Source organism: Saccostrea cucullata, unplaced genomic scaffold (assembly GCF_032062105.1).
Source record: "Saccostrea cucullata isolate Sc308-1 unplaced genomic scaffold, CSIRO_AGI_Scuc_v1 ctg1149, whole genome shotgun sequence".
Lineage (NCBI taxonomy): Eukaryota > Metazoa > Mollusca > Bivalvia > Ostreida > Ostreidae > Saccostrea > Saccostrea cuccullata.
This window is the reverse complement of record NW_026935988.1, coordinates 272,443-296,170: the sequence shown is the minus strand read 5'-3', so window position 1 is coordinate 296,170 and position 23,728 is coordinate 272,443. Positions and strand designations below refer to the sequence as shown.

General features: G+C 33.0%; 2 protein-coding genes and 1 long non-coding RNA gene across 4 annotated transcripts; 2 read left to right on the top strand and 1 right to left on the bottom strand.

The window, feature by feature from the left end:
* The first annotated feature begins 4,223 nt into the window (after positions 1–4,223).
* On the top strand, positions 4,224–19,393 carry LOC134244428 (uncharacterized). Of its 2 annotated transcripts, none has more exons than XR_009987220.1 (6): positions 4,224–4,348; positions 5,414–5,451; positions 6,286–6,331; positions 6,716–6,781; positions 7,070–7,149; positions 19,236–19,393. It is a non-coding gene; the product is annotated as an uncharacterized LOC134244428 (long non-coding RNA). The 2 variants fall into 2 exon arrangements; XR_009987221.1 differs by lacking the exon at positions 4,224–4,348 and adding an exon at positions 4,649–4,684.
* On the top strand, positions 7,594–10,208 carry LOC134244432 (P2X purinoceptor 7-like). Its single transcript, XM_062726696.1, has 3 exons — positions 7,594–8,048; positions 8,401–8,622; positions 10,055–10,208. The coding sequence occupies exons 1-3, from the start codon at positions 7,828–7,830 to the stop codon at positions 10,206–10,208; spliced, it is 597 nt and encodes a 198-aa protein (XP_062582680.1). The 5' UTR covers positions 7,594–7,827.
* Positions 10,217–14,581, bottom strand: LOC134244431 (uncharacterized). The gene is made up of 7 exons (XM_062726695.1): positions 14,540–14,581; positions 13,521–14,252; positions 13,162–13,348; positions 12,570–12,812; positions 12,045–12,216; positions 10,841–10,989; positions 10,217–10,415 (listed from the first exon to the last, which is right to left on the bottom strand). Exons 1-7 carry the CDS (start codon positions 14,564–14,566, stop codon positions 10,237–10,239), a joined length of 1,689 nt encoding a protein of 562 aa, XP_062582679.1. The 5' UTR covers positions 14,567–14,581; the 3' UTR covers positions 10,217–10,236.
* Positions 19,394–23,728: the final 4,335 nt, after the last annotated feature.

The window sequence follows — 23,728 nt, the reverse complement described above, 5'->3', positions numbered from 1 at the left end:
GTTGGAATCTTGTGCTGTCCTCAGGAAAGACAGGTACTATTAAATGAATGCAATACAACAGTGAAATTCACAGTGAAATTCTCACTGTGAAATTCAGATCCCTTTTATTGTAATAATATCAGGTAAATCCTATAGGTTACACTTTATAAATAATTGTGAAATAGGTCAATGGAAATATTTTAGATATTGAATAAAAGAAAAATCAATATCGTTTAGAGTCTGTGCCTGTAAAATATTGTAGATTCTTAAACATGCGCAAGGGAGTAATTATCGCGAAATTTCGCGAGAAGCGACACTCTGGAAATATATTAGTTACTCGCTTTCATTTTTAAGGTGCTTAAATATGTGTTAAACTTCCTGAAAAACCGCCCATTCGTAAATTATTTTTCTCGCGATTTGCCGTCTAAAAGCCATTTTGTAACATTTTGTACCCGTCTCAAATAAGGTATTTACAGTATACAAATATTGGACATTCCATGTGTTGTTGTTGGATATCAATTTTATCTTACGAGTTGTGTTTTTATTCAAAAGCATTGGCGAGAGAGTAAAATCACACAAAAAGTAGATAAAATTCATATCAATTCACAAATCATGGGATATTCCTTTTATCCCATGTTTTATATATCGCTATAAATATTTTACACGGTTTCATAAAGGAATTCACTTTAATTTTCTTCATCACTCTAAAGCATAACTCATTGTGACCTCCCCGGATAAAGGGGTAATCATGAGAAAAAATGCAGTATGAAGAAATTAATTCGAAATTATAACGAGGTAAGTAATGATTGATTGTATGTTGTTCAATGTCCCCGTCGAGAATTTTGCACTCATATGGAGACGCCACCACTTGCCGGTGGAGAGCCGCAAAATTTGTCCTATACTCGGCACTTAGGGTTATTGAGCAGGAAGGGATCTTTTTCGTGCCAGTACCTACTGCGACACGGGACCTCGGTATATACGGTCTCATCCGAAGGACCGGTCTCCACATCCAACAGTGGGATTCGATCCTTCGACGTAAGAATGAAAACCTTACTTAGTGACTCGAGAGCAGACGCTCTAACCACTGCGCCATGCAGGCGACAGATAAGAAATTATGTACCTAAAAATGCTATCAATTATTAGATTTTCATTGAATATAGAAAAGATATCGTAAAAGTGAAATGCATTGAAAATTTGAAAGTTTCGAATAAAACTCTTTTATTTTGACTTTGTTCAGATCAAATAATTTTCTTTGATCATCAAGCTTTAATGAACTTTTCAGTGTTACATATCAAACACGCATCGAAAACCTTCTATTCCGAAGTAGTTTAAAATGTGAATTAAAGAAAATCATTAAAAATCCCTAACTAAGTAACAATGGCGGACCAATGAGTTAAAATTGTGGAATTAAAGACGTTTATAAAATACTATTTTACAAAGTGTCTCTTTTGATGAAAAAAAATTAATATTCTGTTCAGGCATGGAAGTATATGATTGTATACTTGATTTAGAAACTAAACATTAAACACTTACCTATCGTTTCCGTGGCGGGTCCTGCAAGAAAGAGTTGATATTTCTCTGTTTCACTGGAGACGAGAACCTATCGTACATTTCAAACAGCGTTCTACCATCGCATACATGTCCAAGAACACATCCGATGTCGATATCGACGATATCGACAATATTATGTCGATATCGTATCGATATCGATCTTAATCAGCAATATGAATTGGAAATACCTGGTGCCGTATTTGAGACTCTATATTATGTCGACGTCGTCGATATTGACATTATCATGACAATATAGTATCGATATCGATCCTATTTGCACAATTTATTTTCACATTGAGGTATTACAGAATTTTAGAAAGTCACAAGTGAAGTCAAAATTGATTCCTTATTGGCATGAATATAAAAATAAATTTATATGATAAAGAAATTTTTAGGGTTGTTATTGTTTTAGATTAGATTTAGAGTAAGATGTTGGATTAGGGTGAAAATTCTTAAAAATGTTTTAACAATCATATGATTCGATATCGATATGATATCGTCGATATCGACAGTAAGGTAAACTTGTTAAACACAGAACTGATGACAGAAGTGATGTAAAAATAAAGTTTTTGTATTAGGGTGAAGATTTGTAAAGTAATATGCTCTTAACAACCATGATTCGATATCGATATGATATCGTCGATATCGACAGTAAGGTAAACTTGTTAAACACAGAACTGATGACAGAAGTGATGTAAAAATAAAGTTTTAGTATTAGGGTGAAGATTTGTAAAGTAATATGCTCTTAACAATCATGATTCGATATCGATACGACATCGTCGATATCGACGATATCGATGGCAGGTAATATCTTCGTTAAAGTAAAGTATTTAAACATAAACACATTCAAAGAAACAGGGAAGGTATTTACCAAGGGTTTAGCAAACAAGATTCGATATCGAAGCGATATCGTCGATATCCACGATATCGACACATCAGGGAAAGATTTATAAAGAAGTTTTTAAGTGACAGTTCTTAAAAGCACCATATTAAGGATGGAAACCACAATTTTTGGAGCAACCATGATTCGATATCGGCACGATATCGAGGATATTAACAGTAAGGAAATAGTATTAAAACAGAAAGTATTGTAATAAACACATGAGAATAGAGAAATATTATAGTAAACTATAAAAAAGTAATGTTTCGATATCGTAACTACATCGTGTCTTGGACATAACTCTACCATCGTGGAGAGTGATGGACACATAAAGGGATGAGTTGTTTTCTTTTGTTAACAGATGTATTAAGTCATTTCTTATATTACGATATAATTGAAATCAACAAAACGTCTGTTGAATACAATTAATTCTGTTTTGATTATGAATATATCTCAAAGAAAAATCAAATTATGTTCCTATACAATGAAGTGTTTATTTTCGTCTTCTTAAGGCCATGCCACCTAGTGATTTTTATTTCATGCTTTCATTATTATTTAAGATATCAATACATTACCATGAGCGGAAATCGTCCACATATTACCCAGACTTAAAAGTCAGATGCTTGATACGAATCCATTTTTTTTTTCATTATTCACACATTGTCAAATTTTGAAGCCGATGAAAGTTCCTATTTGAAAGTGTTTTACACTTACCAACCCGGACATCCTGTTCTGGTGACCCAAAACCATTTTTATATCCTGTCTAATCCCTGTCAAAACTCAGAGATCCATTTATGCGTTTTTGGATTGCCTTTAAAAGTCAACATAGTGTATAGCGATACGATTCAGTGCTTCAAACAATTGTGTGATCATTATGTTATAAAATGAAGTAAAAATATTAATATCTTTTTCCATCCTTTATTCTTTAGAACAGGAAAAACACTGAGTTTGAATATATAATTAAGTAAGACCACCATTTTGTATTATATAATTACATACCGTCCATCCCCCGCCCATTGTCGTCATGTCACAGTAAACAGTTACAATACTGGTAGTGGTGCCATAGGGATAGATTTCATACACCCCTGAATCCGTGTAACCCTCCCCATGTAGATCCTTACAATCTATGGGAATTACTGGAAGCAGAAAATGAACAATCTACAGAAAAAACTCAAACACAGTGTTAGAATCATATAATTTATATTCACATTTAGTAAGAAGATGCATAGTACCAGTTAGAATGATAAAGGTTAATTGTTAAGGTTAAGATGACAATTATAATGTACTAGACTGTAGCACGTCCTTACTGCCTAAAATTATTTACCTGCCTAAATTCGTCAAATCTTTTAACTAAAATATCTTTTCAAAAATACCATTCGGCAGAGAATGCTTAGACGTTCAAGACGCAGTGTTCTTAACTTAGTTTTAGAATGGTTACTGCATACCCATGGAGAGCTGCAGATATTGTCCTATACGCGGCACTCAGGTCCTTTGAGCAGTGAGGGATCTACTGCGACACAAGACCTTGGTTTATCACACCTCCTAACCTCATTAGCATAAATCGGAAGAATTCGGAGATAAACGTAATAAAATATGAACAAAATCCGTAAACGTCCGAACAGCTTTCCTCGCGAGAATTCAGGGAGACCAACATGCTACAGGTGAAAATCGAGAGAAAAATTCAACATGAAAAAAAAGGTAAAACTTTACGTTATCTCGATTTATAAGATTTGTAAATTGCAAAAAGTTGAAAAACAAACGTTTCTTTACCTGAAAAGTGAAAGTAGGTTTGCAGTTTCTTATTCTATCAAGTGCTATTGCACTTTAAAGTGTCAAAACAGCTCCTCTCGATTTTGAAAACATGTTTCCACGTGGAAGGGAGTAGTTGTGATGGTCAACATTAACCCACATACATTGATTTAGTGAACAAAAACACTCGTAAGTAGAATTTCAGTTATTTTTTCGATTACCTCTAGCACAAAATGGCTAAATATTTTAGGGCATGTTTGTCAAATGCTGTTAATACATGTCTAAAATTGAAGAGAAAATGCAGGTGTGCTATAGTTCGTTCCTACTTGTAAGGTAGTCTACTATGCATGCAAATACTTATCAATACCTACTGATTTGTGAGAACCATATGTGTTTTTTCAAATGCCAAGAAACTAGCCTAAAATTTAATTCTATCCGTACTCATGCATACTCATTTGTATGCACAAGAAGTCCTTCCGAATTCCCTCTACACATATACATGTGTACCTGGATAAAGGATTAAAGGTTGTTTACATTTGTTTGCCGTTTTAATAGTGTCAGCAGTTTATATCAATCATGCAGTTTTCACTAGAGCCTTCTGATCAAAATATGGTAGTTACTTTTCTAATTTAATATCATAGAATTTATGATCAGATGATGTCAATGCAGTTCTCACATACTTGTGTTATGATATATCAGGTATGAAACTTCACATATGCAGTTGTCGCCCGCGTGGCGCAGTGATTAGGGAGTCTGCTCTAGAGTCAGGAAGTAAGGAGTCAATCCTTACGTCGCTAATTCCAATCCCACTGTGGGACGTGGAGACCGGTCCTTGGATGAGACCGTATAAACCGAGGCCCCGTGTCGCTGTAGGTGCTGGCACAAAAAAGATTCCTCCCTGCTCAAAGGCCCTCACCCAAAATTTGTAGCCCTCCACCGGCAAGTGGTGGCGTCTCCATATGAGTGAAAAATTTTCGAGAGGGACATTCTAAACAACATACAATCAATCAATCACATATGCATGGACAGACATACCGATTACTTAATATACCCTCCTGCTTTTCAAGCGGGGGGTATAATAAATTACATGCATGCGTGCATCAATCTGTGTAATGAAAAAATATTGCTAAAGATAATTTACATTGATGTTTTGCATTTTTGTTTGTAAGAATACATGTATTTAATTTACATATTGTTTAATTATTTCAATGTGTTAAATGAAAAGTAATTTTCTTTTTTGTTTGTCTATTGCAGGTACAGCTGTAGAGTACATTTTGAACAGCCATCTCCAGGTATGACAAAAATAACACAATTGACCCTATAAGGTTAAATAAACAAACATTATTGAATTTAGAAAATGTATATAATGAAGCACAAATGTGAAATCATTGTAGGCCAAGGCTAGAAATATTTTTCTTTCACTGATCACTCAGGCTTTTTACTGGTCAGATCATCATAATATCACTATCCAACTCCCAAGCTACTAGATTTAATAAAAAGAGACTGACCCAAAACCATAATAATAATAATAATAATAATATTCATGATAAATGTAATAGTTATATTTTGTTTATTTAAGGTGATACACAGTTGGACAAAAAATTAATCTAAACAAAACAGGATTCGGAAATGACAGAACTTTGAAACAAGCCTGTCAAATTACTAGCCCAACTATAATTGTATTTTGTTATACATGTACATAGAACTGACCCAAAAACAGATGCCCCCTACCATGTACTATCCTAGATAAAACAAAAATCACTGACCCCAGTCCAGTGGGCCTTCAATTATTTTTTAGCCTTGCATTGTAAAGTCAGCTATCGAGACATTCCGTCCTTTTTGTTGTTTGTTTTTTAATGATATTCACCATCCCACACAAATTATACATACAAGAAAATATATTTTTTTCTCCACTTGTAAAAATGGGCTTTCTTTTGAAGAATGACATTGTTGATTGAATTTAAAATTGGTCTTCAATATGTATGCACATGATAGTGATGATACTGTATTAAATGCACAAAAATTATAATTTCATTAAAATGAAACAAAAAAGCAAATATAAACTTTTAAAAAAGAAAATCAAATCAATTCATTTGTAATGTGCAATGATCGAATGTTTCTTGCAGGATATACTCTGAAGACAGTGATGTGCAAGTTCAAGGTTTGCTTGTTGTGAGTATTGTATATGTATAACTGTAAGGATAAAGTTATAACATATTTAATATGCAACATTATTATTTGATTATTATCATCCTGATCATGCTGATTGGAATAAACAAATAAAAAATATTAAGCATGCCCAGTTACTCCAATATCTACATTTACAGGTATATCAATGTATAAAAGAATCCTGTGTAAAGTTATATATATATATATATATAGAGAGAGAGAGAGAGAGAGAGAGAGAGAGAGAGAGAGAGAGAGAGAGAGAGAGAGAGAGAGAGAGAGAGAGAGAGATGTTGATAAAAGGGTCAATATAATTGAAAATCATGCATCAGTGATTTTTGTTTTTGTTTAATTCTCAAAAGATTTAATCACACTCTGTTCTATTTTCAGCAGATACTTTAATAATAAAGAATGGGTGAAAAAATTCTCACATTATCATGCTGCATAATAGTACATGTAAGTTCAAAGGCAGAAGAAAATCCATTAAAAGATAATTTAAAAATACAGTTGGTTGTCTGTTTTAGCAAACAATTTAATGAACTGAAAATTATGCTGATACATAATCAGTATATTATGCAAACTGTAAATGATTGCATTAAATATTTTTCTGATTTGCATGTAGTGCATTGATATTTGTCAGTATTTTTCATTCAGTTTTCTTTCCACATTATTGCAAATGCTTGTATTTTATTTGGATTAATTAAATGTAGAGGATTGGTATTAACTTATTAATCATATTTGTAGTTCAGCTGTAACAAAACAAATCATCTGATGAAATCTTCAACCACGAGAATCTAGGAAAGGATGTCAAGTCCAAAGAGACGGTATGTTGATTACTGGTGATGATATGTTATTGATGTATATAGAGTACAGCAATAAAATAGAGAGGACAATAGTAATCCGTAGACAAAAAATTAAATCTTAATTCTTTTCAAGAATAGGCAGGTCATTATTAGTCACTCTGAGATAGTTAGGAGCAGATTTAGATTTGTTCAGATCATATAACTATAGGGTAGGGTGGGTCCACAGTGGGGGGTCAAAGTTTTATTCTGGAATATTTAAGGCTCAGAAGCCTTTTATTATGAAATCTATTCAAGATTATTAGGGCCACAATACATCATATTTTTTGAACAAATACATCCTAGTACAGAATCCCAGAATCAAGGATAATGGATGTGCCATAATTAGAAACAGAATGTTTATCTTGAATGTCCAATGTAAATATTGGAAAATTATTTTGTTTATTTCCTGGCTTTTAAAGGTCAAGTATCATGAAAATAAAAACGCTCTAAAGGTTGATATATTGTCAATGCCATATATTAAATGAAGATTTTAAAGTTTCCAATTTTTTAATGACACCTACATGCTTGATTTACCTGTTTGAAAACTGACAATTTCTATTATCCCCGACGATGTTACCTCCCCTGTTCATGACGTCATTCGAGACATCAATATCAAAACAAAGATCGACTCACCATATATCATAACGCTCCGATTACGACATGGCTCATTTTATGGAAGATAATGACAGTGACGGTGAAATACCCGAAGTTGATTTGACACTGCATATACAGCCATACATATTTGAACCTTTGGGTAAAGATCGTTCTACTAATACATGTAATAGTTTGTCAGAAAGTGATCATCATGAATCGCACTCGGAATCGGGAAGGGAATCGCCGACAAGCTCTGAAGACGTCACTAGGGAACCTGTCGAGAGTTGGTATGTAGGTTAGGCCTAATTAATTTATTGTGTTTTTACATGTATATTACGTTTAGCCACAAAAATAAAATGACATGCATCAGGCTCCCGGGCGTACATATTAGGAAACATCTTAATAAGGTAAAACTGATATCAGTGGTGGCGTCTCCTTATGACTTATGAGTGAAAATTTTAGAGAGGGGTGTTAAATAACATAAAATCAATCAATCAATACAGGAATTTTAAAGTTATGTCTCCTTATTTATTTATTTATTTGCTTGTCAGATTTGTTTGCCTGAACGTTCTATGATACAGTGTTTAACAATTTTTTAACCAGAACCCAAATGCGAGATTTATTATGCCCTCACTTCAGGTGTAATTGTGGAAACTGTGTGGAAATGCCTACTAGCAGGGAAAACAAATGCTGCCGAAACACCAACATAGTAAATGGAAAGGTCGATGAGAAATCTCTCCAATGTATTACTGAGCATGAAGGTTTCATCGTAAATTGTTTAAATCATTATGTGTTGGAGACTTCTTACTATGAATACATACAGGATAATGGCAGACAAAATGAAAGAGAACCCATCCATGAGTAAGTTTCATAGACAGGTCAAGGGAGGGAGGTGTTCCTTCCAAAGGGAATTTCAGCATTGTTGATTACAGGGTTTCCCTAAGACCCAGGGGCCGGAGAATTTTCCTGCATATAATGATGTAATCCTCAGTTACTCTGTAATCCAGTTAAGCCCCTAGCTGTAAGCGGAAGAACCTACACCTTCTATTAAATTATTTTTAGGATGATTTTCCCCTTAGTTTGGACTTTCAGTAGGGCGTGGCATTCCCGGCGCTACGTAATAGCGAATACTAGTAGATTCTCATCGGTAAAGAAATTAATAACATCAGGAACTTAAAATTGTTGTTGACAACGATGAGACGACTTATACCCCACCTCTGTGCCATTAGAGAACTTTTAATTGGCTATTTACTACACCAGTTGACATTCGGCCGCATTTCTATCATATGTACATTTCAACAGTGAAGGGAAGCTGTGTAAATTTCAGAAGTTAATTAGGTAACGTCGAGAATGCCAGGCTTACTGAAAGTCGAAACTAAGCGTGTAATTGTCCTAAATGTTCCCTGCTAGGTATTTCAATAAATAGGGACAAACCTGTTGAAATATCAAAACAAGGATTTAATTTTACTTTACAATTCACAAAATAATGACAATTAAAAAAAAAGATCAACTCAGTCTCATGGAAAGTCCACTTTTCCTCACAATTTTGTCTTTCCTGTTCAGGTATCATTTTCCTTTTCTTCCGAGTGATATGGCCACCTCTCCCCCTTTTTACTGTCAAAACTTTCAGTCCAAAGTACATGTAATAAATGATTAGTTGAATATTTAAAAAAAAATGTTTGTTTGCCCTTTACCAACCCAGATTTTTTTAACAATGGGCAGGTAGGTAGGAGAAATATTTAATTTTCTCTTCTTAAAATTATAACAAGAAGCATGAGGGTCACAATGCTCGACTGCGTCATTTTCCTCTTGCTGCTCTTCAAAAGGTTGTTTTGAAAAAAATTCCTTCTAAATTCCTTTGAAAGAATGTGGGTCCAAACGTCATGTAAAATTTAATCCCCAGTTTTAACCCCAACCTAACACCAGTGTCCCTCTTTGAACAAAATTGAATCCTCAGAATGTGTCGATTTCACATCCTATATTCTCACCAATATCTAAGGAGGTAAGGGCTGCAAGCACTGAATAAACAATAAAGGTAGTCCATTATATTTATAAGTAAAACTAGTCACTACTAAATTAAGCATCTAAATGACCTCAAAGAACATTTTTAAACTGGGTTGAAATGATTCAACTACCAGGGTAAAAAAAATAGTAAATGTAAAAAGCAATAAAATATTTTGAGTCGGGCTAATTTCGATAGTTCTGTCAGCTAAGGGCAAACAAACATTTTAATTTAGGCCTAAATAAGTGCACATATAGGATTATGTTGAGCATATCCTCTGCAATATTTCAGACTTTACAGACATCTTGCCTACAGAAGATTTGTTCGGTGGGTTTATCATATTCTTGGGAAGAAGAATAGACGTATTCTACCATCTTGTGTTGTCAGCAAAATCAGACAGACTTTTCCTTCCCAAACCTATTGTGGTTTTAAATATCCAGAATAATGATAGAATTTGGAAATATTATATTTATTCAATAAAATCTGGATCTATGAGTAGCCACAATGTCTTCTTTTCTAGCCCTTCCTTCCATCTGAGCAATTGGTCTCGGTCTTTCTTTCTCATTTATTGCTTTGGCTGCTCTCGCCTCTCCATAAGAATTGTGGACTTCTCTCCTGAAGATGAGGTCTTCAAACAGTTCATTCACATAATCTGTCAATTGAAACAAGCAAGCAACTGGACATTATGCAGGATTTATTATTTCTACAAAACCAGATATAAAAAAGGAATCCTATTTTTCCATGTGAAAAATTAAATCTTATCTCCATCCGAGAAACCCTATTATACCCTGTACAGGTATTTGATACTCCTTGCAAACCAAGGAGTTTTAGTAATTAATATTAAAACTGCATTACCTATTCCGTACATTCCGATGCACTCAAAAATGATTTATTATTGATAGTTTACCGAAGCTTAAAATTTTGGCAATCACCTTCCTTTCAAATACCTCTAGTATCAGTCTATATTAAAAACTTATTTGTAGAAGGCCAACATACAATACTGGTATCTTACAAGGATAACACTTTTTGGCTTGAGAATTTAAATGAAGAGGTATATAACTATATTCATGCACTTACTAAAAGTTTGTTGAATTTTTACTTCTTTGGCAACTCCTTCACCCTTCCTTCCCTTTGGGTATGAAACACTGTATATCATATCACCATCTTGATTTTTTGCCTGCTCCCTGGTTGAATTTTCATTAAAATGCAATGTGGCTAAATATAACCTATAAAAAGTTATAAAAAGTGATTCTGAAAATAATTTTATGAAACTTTTCATATAAAAAAAGAGGCCCATGGGCCACATCACTCACTTGAGCACATTTGCTCTGAAAAGCACAAATCAGTTTAGTATTGAAAAAATACATGTTCAATGGGGGAGGGGGGACTTAAATTTTAGACTTCCTAAAGATGCTTCCACATTAATATAACAAATGGCTTTGATGTTCTTGAATATAAGATTTTTAAACATGTTTTCCTATATATTCCTTTGTAAAAATTTGATCCTCCATTGTGGCCCCTCATTGTGGGGGTTTTGATTTGAACAAATTTGAATCTAGCTGCAGAACTGAGGAGTAAGAATTTTTTTGAAATCTAGCTTTTTTGCAATTGAGGTAAGAATTTGAAAGAATTAATACAGAACTGTGCACACTTTTTTGTGCACTTTTAATACACATTTTTTCAATTGGTGGCACTGTAGCTATTCAGTCTGTCAATATATTCTTAATCTTCACTACCTGAGGATGATTCCATATCAACATTACCAATCATAGTTTTGCTGTTCTTGAGAAGATTTTTAAAGATTTATTCCTATACATTAGTGATTACCAGTACTATGTAAAACTTACCCCTAGAGTTCATCATTTTAACAAACTTAGTCTACACAACGTAAGGAAAGTTCACATACATGTATATGTTTCAACTCTTGGTTCAGTGGTTCTTGAAAAAGAGAATTTTGAAACATGCCACCAAATTTTCACTTTTTCTTAATTATCTCCCCTTGAAAAGGGGTGTGGCCTTTCATTTGAGCAAACTTGATTCCCCTTTGTGGCAAGTTTGGTCGAAAAATTGTTCTGGAGAAGTCAAAAATGTGAAAAGTTTACAGACGGATGGACAGCTGGACAGACGGGCTATAGACAAAATGTGATCAGAAAAGGTCACTTGAATTTCAGCTCAGGTGAGCTAAAAAACCTTAGTGTAAATTAAAGGCTTAAGTAATTCATGCAATACACCTCAAAATAAAGCTTTCAATTTTCAAAGTTCCTTAGAGTTAATTACGTACCGTGCTTCCATTTGTGCATGGAAGAAGTGCACAAACTTAGGGGCAAAATGACAGAGCACCTTGTGGAAAGCCTCAAGCCCAGAAGTCTGTTCTGCAGGAGACATTTTTCTGATATCTGTCAAAAGAAGCCGGCCTTTGACAACCTTTTCCAACTCATCGTAAGCTTTGGAACCTAAAAACATTGATATCTTGTCATAAAGGATGTATTTTTGGAGTTCTAATGCTGGAAATATTAAAATAAGGGTGGGGGGCAACAGTCTTTTACAGGAAAAGCTAGTATTTAATTAAGCAGTAAACCACACATATAACAAACTTGTTTATAATGAATTGACACTTACTGCGAAGTGATTTTCATCATATTCATTCCCCTTGACTTTAAAATGTATTAAAAACTTAAACGGATACAAGGAATTACTATATATATATTTAGATATCAAAATATATATAATAACTTATAATAACTCTCTCTCTCTCTCTCGCTCTCTCTCTCTCTCTATATATGTATAGATTTATATGTGTGTGTACCTCTACGAATCCAAAGACGGTCTTCAAGATCTCCATGTTCACACCTGGGAAACTCTGCACCATGCCCCTCATGAACATTACACACGTGATTCAAAATAGAACACCACTTCTGGTACACCAACTCACCATCTCCGCCACTACTCATTGCACACCAATAAGTGTGATTGCTGATGGACCTTGCCCAATCTCCAACAATTTCACAGTTTTTCTTCTTGCTCACAGCTTCTAACTTCTTGTAAATTCCTGAGACAAGAATTAATTGATTTTTTCACTAATTTCAATACATAAATATACTATTTTATCATATTTTGAATATTTTCAATGAAATATAATTCATTATTATTCATGACATTGAACACAGATTATTTAACAAGTTTTTATACACTATCAAAATCAGACAGTTTTGTCATTATATGTACACTTTATATCTTGAGGCAGGGCCCAAGTTAGCTTACAAATGAATTTTTACTTTATACATGTTTATATCAAGGTACATGTTTATGTATGTTTTGAAACTCAAAGATACTTGTAAAATAATTTTTTAACATATGATCAGATGTATAGAGTATACATAATTATAAAGGAAAGTTACCTTTAGCAATGTGCCAGCAATCAAACCAATGTATTATTTCTGGATGGGTTTCACGCATGTACTTTTTTATCTGAGAATGGCGGTCAGTAACCAAATGTGAAATCTGTAGATCCTCATCTGCAATTCTGGCAAGCCCTCTTTGTAAACCCTCCAGCTCCATGGCATACGAGTTTCTAACTTCATTTTTCTATGATTAAAAATAAGCATGGTTCATTAAAAGCAACAACAACAAAAATTAAATTCTGTCTCATAGTTCAATTTTACTTCAAGAAAATTAAGAAATATCTATTTAAAACATAATGTCAAAATAATAATTTCAAATTAAGCATTTTTTCATTGTTTTGATAGTTTGTAATTACCTGCACAAGCTGTGTATCCAGGATTTTGTTTGTCTTCAGATCCATCAAAGTGTATGAAAGATATTTGGCTGTGTGGCCAGGTGAGCAACACCGTCCATCTCCACCCAGCCTCAAAGGTTCTCCAGACTCCTGTGCTGCTGTAAAGAGATGTAACTGCTCTCTTTGCCAAACATCTTCTATAGTTGGGACTAAATACAATGACTGAATTTTCATGTATGTTCCAATGCTGAACATCTGAACTGAAGCATGTCTACACAATGTTAAGAATTTGTGAGCACTGCCCCCAGAAAATAACACAGCTCCTGCAATGATTAAATTACCAAGGGGCATAGCACTAGATGTAGGCTGACTTTCCCATTTTTTCTGAGCACTGCAGTTTTCACATAAACTCTTAATGCTAATGTATGAGCCTATGATAGTCTTTCTTAATGTACATTGGCATCCACAATTGTAGCAAGATGTAAATAATTGATCTAAGCAGGATTCAAAAACTATAAACTTTCTTTCCTTAGCAGGGTTAATGTCTTGTTCAGAATCGTGCTCCTCATTCTCACTTTCCGGAACCCAGTCTGAGTCTGTGTCATTGTCATCCCCTTCATCTGTGGATGTCAGGAAGCTGTTGTCAAGATATTCAGATATTCTCTCTTCAGTCTGAGTTCCTGTAGAAACCTTTTCCACATCAGGAGGAGATAAAATGTTTATTTCTGTTTGTAGTTTTACATGGCGTCGCTTCTAAAATAAACCCAAAGAATCAAATTAATGGAATGGGGAAGTGCAACAAACATTTGATCTTGTACAGTATATCAATCATGTCATGTTATTCTCATTAATAGGTTTACTGGTTATATTGATATGAAGATATTGGTATGATTATAATGAAAAATTAAGTAAATGTGGTATATGTATATAACATGCACATCATAAGAAATATCAAAAACTCAAATCATAATTTTTTACCCCTTTTGAACCAGACCTCCCCTTTTTAAAAGGAGCAGCCATAAACATTTAAGTAAACTTACAACTACATCATATGTTGTCTGGGACATTGTGGAATAGCACTGAACATGCTGAACATTTGTTTCTTTAAAATTTGCTGGACAGACTGTGTCACCTGATCTTTGATCATCTTGTGGTTGTGGTAATTCATCATTGTCAATATCACTGGCATCTAAAATCTGCAATGCATCAATACTCATCTATATTTAGCGCAAGCAATTAAATAATCCAAAAATATACATTGGTGCATTATACAGTGACCGATCCAGGAATCTTGAAAAAAAGGGGGTACTAGTCTGGGGTTAGGGTAGATAGAATGTTCTATCGTTAAAATGATAAATGTCCTAAGGACCCAGATTAACTTGATACTTTAAGGGGCATATTGTCACACCAAAATAAAATTTGATATATTTTGCACATGGGGGGGGGGGGCTGAACCTCCATTTAAATCTGCCGCCCCTCTAAATGAGCCAGTGCATTATACATGTACATGTTATAACATATGTGTTAAAATACACGTTACCTTGTTTATATACACATAGATATTCGTGATATGATTCGCCACTCTTGTGATAAAAATACATTCGTGATCAAAATAAATGACTAGGAATGCATATGCCTAAACAAAAATAATTATTATTGACCACCGTCCGTTAACATTTTGTTAATCAGTTCCGAATATTAACTTAAACTATTAACATTGTTACCATGTTTACGCTTTGAAGATGTGCATATGTTGGTCGAATTTCCTCTACTTGTTTTATCAATATTTGAAAATTGAAGTCACCGGTCACCCTAAATAACCAGATTTCTATATTGCAAAATATTAAAATGTTTTAAATAGTGGTTTTCAAAATTATTTTCTTACGTTATAGCGTCTTCTTTTGGTGATTTTCGCAAGGGCATCTGACTTGGAACGACCAACCATGCTAACGTCTGGCCTGTCAATGTCATGTTGCTGAGACGTGGGGCGAGCTGATCTTTTAACCGATAGCCTTTTTTCTTTGGGATCCGTGTAATCGAATAGAGATGGCACAGCTCCTGATTTCAAGATCTTGTTTTTTAACTGAAACTTTACGTTGTTTGCAATGTCAGGATTTATCGAGAATTGATCTTTGTCAAAATGTCGTTCACAAAGTTTACTGTATTGAGTAGGATGAAAACCGTCTCTTCTCAATTTGAGAGTCCAAATTTTTCTAAATTTGGGATCTTTCGGAAACAAATACAGGCTAATTCCCTGGCCAGATTTTATTGTGCAGTTAAGTGCGGCACACTGCACCATATTTTCACAAAATTGACAAGAACTTATCTCTCGCTCATTACCCTCTTCAGCGTCCTTTGGGCGAGTGTCTCGAATGACGTCATTTTCTCGAAGGGAAATAACTTGTTTGTAAAGAGATTGGTTACGGTGCAGGTGTATATTTAATACCAGTTTAAATGGTTTATTGCTGTTAATAAAGCAAATTATAATCCAGCATTTTATTTTGGTAATATTTGCGAAGTGTTTAAACCAGAAAAACTTAGATTTTCATATATCTTTCTACTTGACCTTTAAGTTAAGTAGAGATTAAAATAATATAAGTTTTCATAATTTAAATTCCAATTTTATGGAGACTCTAGTTGATATCTATGTAAGGTCAAAAAAGCTACAATTTTCAGAAAGAAAGCAATATTTTAGGGTTATAGAAAAGGGGCATAACTCTCATCATGATAGTAATGATGGATTTCAGATAATGTGAGAAATGTGTGCTGTTGGGAAACAAGTGAATACAGTGCAGTCTAAATAAGTACAGTTAAACAACAGTATCTTAAAATCAAAAAACTTTGACTACCTATATAGCGTATGTTGACGTTCGTGACAGTATTACAAATTGGATGAATGATTTGCAAAGACTAAATATGATTAACTTTTGTTAATTTAATTTGCTCATTTTGCGCATATCTCTTTCTCATGCAGATTATTAATGAACAATGATAGATTGAATTAGCAACTGTAAATGGCATACATGTATATGAATTTTATATACTCTGTTTAGAGTTGAACTTTGGTCTTTGACAGTTGACACTGTGTGATATTTTGAACACATTGAGATATCAAAGTCATTTTAAAGTCCATTGAACGACATTTTTTTTCTATATATCTTACCCTGAATCTCTTGGATATCTCAGTTTTTTTCAGCAGTCCCATGAGCATTTCAAGATAACAAGTATGACTTAAATATTTTATTGATTCAATTAATTTATGATGAATTATAAAAATATCAACTAGTGCTAATTGTAACGGGAACCGTTACAGATGTTCCCCAAACGCTCCCCAACTTCCTTTTGGTGCCATATCCTCTGTAAGCTTCATTAAATACGACAAACACTGTGCACTTTTGACTTTAACAACGTTTCCCCAGAAGGATACCAATTACATACAAATTTTAGAATTGCACCCGTGCACATGTGAATGCATGTGCGTTATGACCATATCATCTTGTCTACACTATCTATATATTTTGATGTACTATAATATGAAAGCATTCAGTCCAAAAGTATTAAAAATCACTCATTCAAGTGTATTATTAACTTCACTCGTTCTAAATGCACGCACGTGCGTGCACGTGCATGTTGACCATACCTTCTTGTAGGAGTCCATTATACCTATCTGTATTCTAAATCCCATCCTTTTGTTTGAAAAATTAGGGAGTTATAGCCATTTCAAGTTTCAGCCAATCAGATTGCAGCACACGTACATGCGCGTGATTTCATGATTTTTTCTACATCGTATTGTAGGACATCCTAATGAAAGACTATGTTTGAAATTTCAAAACATTTTGTCAAAAAACAAAGGAGATATAGCCATTTAAAGTTTCAGCCAATCAGATTGCAGCACACGTACATGCGCGTGATTTCATGATTTTTTTTCTACATCGTATTGTAGGACATCCTAATGAAAGACTATGTTTTAAATTTCAAAACATTTTGTCAAAAAACAAAGGAGATATAGCCATTTAAAGTTTCAGCCAATCAGATTGCAGCACACGTGCATGCACGTGATTTCTTGAAATTTTTTGTATATCATATTGCAGGATATTCTAATGTATGACAATATTTTAAATTTCAAAGCATTTCGTCAAAAAACAAAGGAGATAAAGCCATTTAAAGTTTCAGCCAATCAGATTAAAGTGCATGTGCATGCACGTGATTTCATGAAACTTTTATAGATCATGTTGTAGGATATTCTAATGTATGACTATATTTTGAATTTCAAAGCATTTCGTCAAAAAACAAAAGAGATATTGAGATTTTTGTTTCAGCCAATCAGAGCGAAGCGCACGTGCATGCGCGTGAGTTCGTGCTAATTTGACAGTGTCATATTATCTACACTATAAATATATCTTTATATAATGAGTTTCAAAACATTTGTTCAAAAAACATAAAAGTTATAGCTATATTAAGTATATCAGTCAATTCACTCATTTCACGCGCACGCACGTGCAGGCGTATGCGGGCAAAATGACCTTCGTTCCGCACACCTACACTACACACCTATTAACCCTAAAAAGGTTTTAGCTCAGTTGGGTGAACAGTTTCTGAGAACACTCGCGGACAAAAAAGTACCGGAGAACAAATAAGAAAAAAAATAATAATAATAATAATAACTAGAGCAAAGCTCGTTGCAAAGCAACGAGTAGGTCTTCCGTCCTGTTTGACCGGAAGTAGTTTTCATTTTTAACGAATATGAGAAATAACGCCCCAAAATTGGTTGAATCCTCAAAATCTATGTTAATTAATGCAAAAATAAGCCATTTTTTGCTACTTCCGGTTTGACCGGAAGTGACGACGACGGACGGAAAATTTATTTTTATGTTCCTAGTGACATAAGATACCCAAAAACTTGTCAAGATTGACCAAAATACGCGTTTTCCGACTACTTCCGGTTTGGCCGGAAGTGACATGGTCGGACGTATTTTGACGACGCCCGTAGATTAAGCTTGAAATTTTGAACAACTTTGCTTCTTTGATGTATTACAAATTCTCAATACTTTTTGAGATATAAAAGAAAAACTTATGGCCCCTCCAGTCCCTTAATTTTAGGGGCCAGCCCTTTTTTCGAGATATCATTTGAAAGATCTTGGAATTCTACACTTCTTTTGTTCTATATGTTATAACAAAATATTTCAAAGGAAAAAGGTATCATAGAAAAGGTTGTAAAAAATTTGAAATTCGCGATAGGACAATTTTCGGGCCATAGCGAGCGCCGACGCGCGGCACTTTCGATAAAAATGAAATTCATTTTGCACATCTATAGACTTAGGACTATCAAACCTGAAATTTTCACGTTTCTATCTTACGCCAGTTTTTAGAACGTTCGCGGACAACCTGACCCTTCAAAAATCATAAAATCGACAATATTTCCGGACCGGAAGTGACGTCATCAAAACGGAAAAAAATGAATCAAGTTCAAGTAATGTTACATGAGTCCTGAAAGTTTCATGGAAATCCATCGAGCCGTTTTCGAGAAATCGCGTGCACAAAATCGGTAAGAAAAAAAAGAATAATAATAGGTAAGAAAAAAAGTGAAAAAGAAACCGAAGAATAACAAGAAGGTCTTCCGCTGAAGACGGAAGACCTAAATAAGAAACAGAGTAAAAACAATATGTTCCCAAACTCCGTTTGGGGAACATAATCATATACTTTTATGTTAATGCATTAACATTTTATATTTTTCAGGCCATATAACAAATGGTTGCTGAATTCATGAAGACTAGCTGGGTTGATACAGTACTTTTCTACTCATATGAACCATATCTAAACATCATTTGAGGATCCCTTTCTCAGAAAAAAAGAATTTGCATATTCAAAGACTCTGTAGTTTATTGTTTATTTGTACGTTGTTTAACATTCTTCTTGAGATCTTGTGAAGGGTATCTAAATATTGATTTATGAATTTTTACTTCATTGTTAAACAGCATAATCTTTATTATAACATATGCCTGTAATATACAACTTATTTGTTGTTGAACATTCCATTGTCTGTCTACATGTGGTGCTTAGTAAATTTCTTGTAAATAAAAACATGATTGCATGCTGTTTGTTTACCTTGTCTTTTTTTCAATATGAGTCATGATATATAAATGGTGTGCATATTAGTTTAAATTATTTTTGTTGAATTCAGTTAACACAAAAAAATTAATAGCTGAATATGATTACCTAGATAGATACCTTCCAGAAATATTTACATGTACTAGAAGCTGCAGATATGTAGCTTATGTGAAATCAGGTATACTTGAAACTCAATTTACCTGTATTTATTAAACAGAAATTTAGTGGACACATTCATATACATATGCAGTATTTCATATTGAAAATATACTGTGTTAATGTTTTACTTATTCAACATAAAAATTGACCAGACGTGATCTTAATGAAATAAAACATATCTCGCAATATTTTTTTTCTCTCCCCCCCCCCCAATTCTATTACAATTTAAATGTATATAAATTGATAAAAGAAACTGACTATACCATTAAAGAAAATTTTGAGTTGTCTTTCCTTTTTTAAAGAAAATATCTGATGCAATGAATGCTCCCTTGGGTTCATGACCCTGAATATTAATAAGGTTGGGAGGTGTGTTTATGCGCGCTGATCCCACAAAAGGGATGTATTTAAATAGCACACTTGTTTATTTTTAAGTCAATTACAAAAAATAATTTTGTAATGGTAAACAAAGGATAAAATGTTATTAATTTGAATTAAATTTTATTTCTGCATTGTGTCATAGTTTAAGCTTTAAACTTTCTAAATTAGTATTTCTTTCTAAAAAGAAGTAGAAATGAAAAAAAAAAAAAAAGAATTACAAAATATAATTCAATCCATTTCAAATTCATCAGTATTTCAGAAAAATGAAGTTCGAAGACGAGAGTATTATTTAGTATTATAAAAGTTGAAAAAACATTTGATTCTTGCACATGTCACATCTTAATAAGAAAGTATTATCTCAAGAAAAAAAATAGTATTGTACATAGTAAAGAATAATCAACCAGTTCTTCATAAATATTGTGTGAAAAAAAGATGTTAAGATTTTTGGGAGACGAATAATAGCTAGACATGTACATACAGTCGTTTGAGTAGTATCTCCAGCCATCCTCATTAGATACTCCCGACGTGAAATTCTTCTTATGCGTTCGACATTTCTTCATTTGAGAGTGGAAACCGAAAATGCTACACTCCCTTTGACAGCGGGCTGCACACTCTATATCCGATTTAGAATTGTATTCTCCTACAAGTTCTTCATTTGATTTTTTATCATCCATTTCTAATTTTGCGGTATATTTCCGCGAAATAATGGTGGACTGAGACACCACAAAAAACAAAAATGAAATAGATAGCCCATTTAGCGCCCATATTGTAATTTGTATTTAACGCTTCCTTCTGCGTACCTGTAAGAATGTGCAATATGTTATATCAAACGCTTAATTATAAATATCAAAACATATTTCAGTTATTGATACGTGATTGGCTAACGGTTACGTACTCTGTTTGGTTCAATCGTTTTCATATTGATTTGTTGAATCTGATGTAAGTTACTACACATTTTTACTTTGCAATTGTTATTAAGAATATTAAAATGAATTTTCACTTTGCATATAAGTGTATAGTTCAAGTCTATAGCAGGTCTTATACAAATCCGCTGTATATTTTAAATGATATGTCCTGATATTATCGAATTTTTAAAACTATTTTCTTCATTAAAAAATAATAAGTAAGTTATTTTAAAGGTGCATAGACACAAATTTGAAGTTAATATTTTCTGTATAATATTACGACTTATATATTGTAATAGCACTTCACATGAAAATTTATTTAAAATCTTATTTCATCTAAAGGTTATTGAAATTTCAAATTTTTGGCTGGGTTTGATTGACACATCCTTGCACTTTCACAAAATTTAAATTTATTCTTAATATTTTTGAAAATTGATAATCTTGTTGTGTATCAATGAAAAATATTCAAAATTTTTAGGCACAGAATTTTTTTAATGAGAAATGGTCAGTTCATTCTCCAAAGATGAGCCAAACATATAAATTCAAAGTGTACCCTGCAGTCAAGGTGTCAGTCGGGACTGCCGTTTAAACTTTCTTTACAATATACGGTTATTTCTTGCCACATTGGACAGACTATTTTAGCATCAATAGACAATCCAGCGCCCTCGACATGTGTATATGTACGGAACGAATGTCCGAGGGAATAAGACACCAGTCGAATAGTTAAAGGACAACCATACTTAATACGTGTACATTCTAGCTACAATGTGTACAATTTAGCTATACTGTGTACATTCTAGCTATACTGTGTACATTTTAGCTATACTGTGTACATTCTAGTTATACTGACATATTATATAATTTGACAATATGGCTTTCGTACATAGTTGATGTTCCTTAAAGAACCCGCATTAATCATAACAGAACATGTTTATTTTTACTGTAACTTTCCTGGGTACTATCCAAATACAAGCAAACAGCTCTATATATACATGTTAAATTGATGCAAATCATCAACTCGACCACAAATTTTTTTTTAAAACATATTCACACAAACGAATTGAAATTAAAAATAAAAAAAATTTAGGTACTATGTAGGGTTAGATATACTTAGCTTTTGGATCGAAAAGATCGAGTAAATAGATTGAAGGATATATAAATTGGATAGTAACATTAATAAAGTGGCTTGAATACATATGTCTAAATCTACAAAAAAGACATAAACCTCACTATATCATTGGATATTTGCCATGTGATGTTTATCTTATCAAAGTGTTTATCTTATACAGAGAAATGCAGGTTTCAACATTAATACATGTGACCAAATAAAATGTAATTAGCAAAAAGACAAGGATCTACAGAGATGACCATTAAATTCTGGAATACAAGTCATGTTGTAAATGCATGAGATTGACAACTACCGGAAATATTCATAATGTCCATTGAACAATTGCGGCTCTTTTTTGTCTAGAAAAAGCGATTTTTACATTGAACTTCCGCCAGTTTTACTCCCCATCCCAATTCATTTATTCAAAATTTTATGCATGCTTCTCTTGTCAGATTATTTTCGTAATTAAATTAATCACTTGTAGAATGAAATCCAATTCTTTTCAAAACAAATTATTGTAAGAATTTGTCTTACATACGAATATTCTGCTGGTATGTGCTTTGGCAACAGGGACTTATACGTCATATATTTGTAATTATTTTAGTTATCATTTCTGAAATACTTAAGAAGGAGAGATGGTATTCATATGACGGTATTCATCATTAATTGTTTAAAATTATCCTCAACATTCACATTATATACTTATATTCCAACTTTTAATTATTAAGCCTACATATTTGTTGTGCTTGATTGAAAAGTTCTATTACATCCATGTTGTTCCACTCTGGATTTGAAATATTCCCAACGCTATCGATATTATCATAACAACTTAACAGGAAAGCAATTCCTCGTCTCCAGTATTCTTCTCTTTGTTTTAGGAAAGACACTTGAATTGTCACAACATTCTGTGGAAATACTTTTGAATCAGAGTTTGAAAACGTTTGTTTTTCTAATGAGGATGAAATAGTTTTGTCAGTTTTTTTAAGGTACTTATGTTTTATAGTAACGAGTGTCTTATCCATATGAATTTCTTTTGACAAAGGGGAACGTTGATGATGATGATTTGTATTGATTCATAAGGTAAAAATGTTGAATAGTGTATTTTAAAAGGATCCCGGAGAAATAGTGTCAGATGCGGAATAGTTTCTATAAGTGTATTTTATGAGTTACTCGTAAATTAATAAATAGTGTATCTATAGATGAATAAGATTTGAACTTTGAATAGTGTTCCTAAAGATAAATTACATTTAGATTGGAAATATCGTGTTTACAGATGAATTAGATTTATATTTGCAATAAGATGTTTGTGGAAAAAAAGAAAAGTAATCATTTTTGCCAGCACAAAATTAAATATACTGAAAGGAAAAAGAAAAGCATAATTACGGAAGCCCAATAGTGCAAACCAAAAATAAATAAAGAAAAACGAAATTAATATATCAAGAGAAACGAAATTAATATATAAAGAAAAAAGAAATTATTATATAAACGGAAACGAAATTATTAAAAAAAGAAAAACGAAATTAATATATAAAGAAAAACGAAATCATTAAATAAATCAGTTCGTTTTTCTT